The sequence below is a fragment of the Colobus angolensis genome, unplaced genomic scaffold, assembly GCF_000951035.1.
Source record: "Colobus angolensis palliatus isolate OR3802 unplaced genomic scaffold, Cang.pa_1.0 Scaffold36, whole genome shotgun sequence".
Taxonomy (NCBI): Eukaryota; Metazoa; Chordata; class Mammalia; order Primates; family Cercopithecidae; genus Colobus; species Colobus angolensis.
Window position 1 is genome coordinate 2783017 of NW_012116932.1, and position 1603 is coordinate 2784619.

Consider the following 1603-nt stretch of genomic DNA (forward strand, 5'->3'; position numbering starts at 1 on the left):
GGCTTCTCCACTCCAGCCTGAGTGAGACTCTGACTCTAACAAACAAACAAAGACAAACAAAGACAGACAAATAAAAAAATAAATAAATAAAAACTGGTGGAAGAGGCACTTTAGCTCGAGTGGTTATGAAAGGCCTTGCTGAGGAGATGTTTGAGCTGAGACCCTAGGGGATGAAGGATCAGGGAGAAGCCTGTTCTAGGCAGAGGAAATAGCAAGTGCAAAGGTCCTGAGGTGGAATCTCACTGGTGCGTGTGAACAACAGAAGGAGGCAGGTGTGGCTGCATTGCAGGAAGTGCAAGGTGGAATGGAAGAGGTGGCCCTGAGGTGCTCTCCATCCATCTTTACTGACCCCCAGAGGCTCAGGGATGGGGGCCAGGCTAGGATGTCTGGGGCAGACTCATCTCCAGGCTGTTCCTCCCTAGGTATACAACCCCTACCGCTTTGATCCGGACAACCCACAGCAGCGCTCGCCACTGGCCTACGTGCCCTTCTCTGCAGGACCCAGGTAACCCCTCTATTTCCCCCAGTCCAAGCCAGCTGTGGACGAACAGAGGCAGGGAAAGATCAGGAATGTGCCTCTCAGGAGCAGAGACCAGATGGCACCCAGGCGTCCTTTCTGAAAACCCAGCACCCTCTCCCCAGTGTGCCAGGAGGCCCCAAATCAGACTCTGCAATAGCATCCTGGGTATTGAGCACCGACGGTGTGTCAGGCCCTGGGTTCTGGGCTCCCACGCTCCCACTGGCTCTATGATGCCTTTGTCCCCGTTTTTACAGATGAAGGAACTGAGACTCAGAGGGGGTGCCATGTGTCCAGGACACACAGCTAGTAAGAGGCTGCACCGGGATTCAGACACTCAACCCCAAGGTCACATTAATTGAGCGATTCGTGAGGTCTCACTTTAACCCTCACCCAGTCCAGGATGCTTGCTTCATTTTCGAAGGAGGCATGTGACGCCCAGGGACCAGTGCTCACGCAGAAGCTGGGCCTGAGCCCTATCCCCTCTTCCTCCAGGAACTGCATCGGACAGAGCTTCGCCATGGCCGAGATGCGCGTGGTTGTGGCACTAACACTGCTACGTTTCCGCCTGAGCGTGGACCGAACGCGCAAGGTGCGGCGGAAGCCGGAGCTCATCCTGCGCACGGAGAGTGGGATCTGGCTCAAGGTGGAGCCCCTGCCTCCGCGGGCCTGAGCGTGGGCGCGATCCCTGCGGATCCCCGGGGTCCAGGCCCCTCCCAGACGGGCCGAGGCCACGCCCCCGAAGGACCAGGACTCGCCCCAAAGATCCCGAGGGAATAGGCCACTCCCCTCGAAGTTCTGGTTCAGCTCCTGGATGACCAGGCACCGCTGTTGAGCAGCCTGACGGTGCTGACCACGCCCCTCAAGGCAAAGGCCCCGCCCCTTAGGGGGTCTGATCCCGCCCCTTGAGGCTTAGGTCCCGCCCCCTGAGTTCTCGCACCTGTCCTGTTTGAGGGACCAGGCTCGGCCCTGCCCACTTGGGCTCAGGCCCCCGCCCTTTAGGATCAGGCCCCGCCCCCAGGATCCTGCGGATTGAGGTCCTCAGGCTACGCCCCTGCAGATCCAGGTCTCCAGGACTTGCCCACT

General features: G+C 59.0%; 1 protein-coding gene across 1 annotated transcript in view; it reads left to right on the forward strand.

The window, feature by feature from the left end:
* Positions 1-1190, forward strand: part of LOC105519769 (cytochrome P450 4F22) — a 47534-nt gene extending 46344 nt beyond the window's left edge. The window contains 2 exon segments of the mRNA XM_011953232.1: positions 364-505; positions 1013-1190. Of these exon segments, the coding sequence (XP_011808622.1) occupies positions 364-505; positions 1013-1190 (320 nt within the window).
* The last annotated feature ends 413 nt before the right edge of the window (positions 1191-1603 follow it).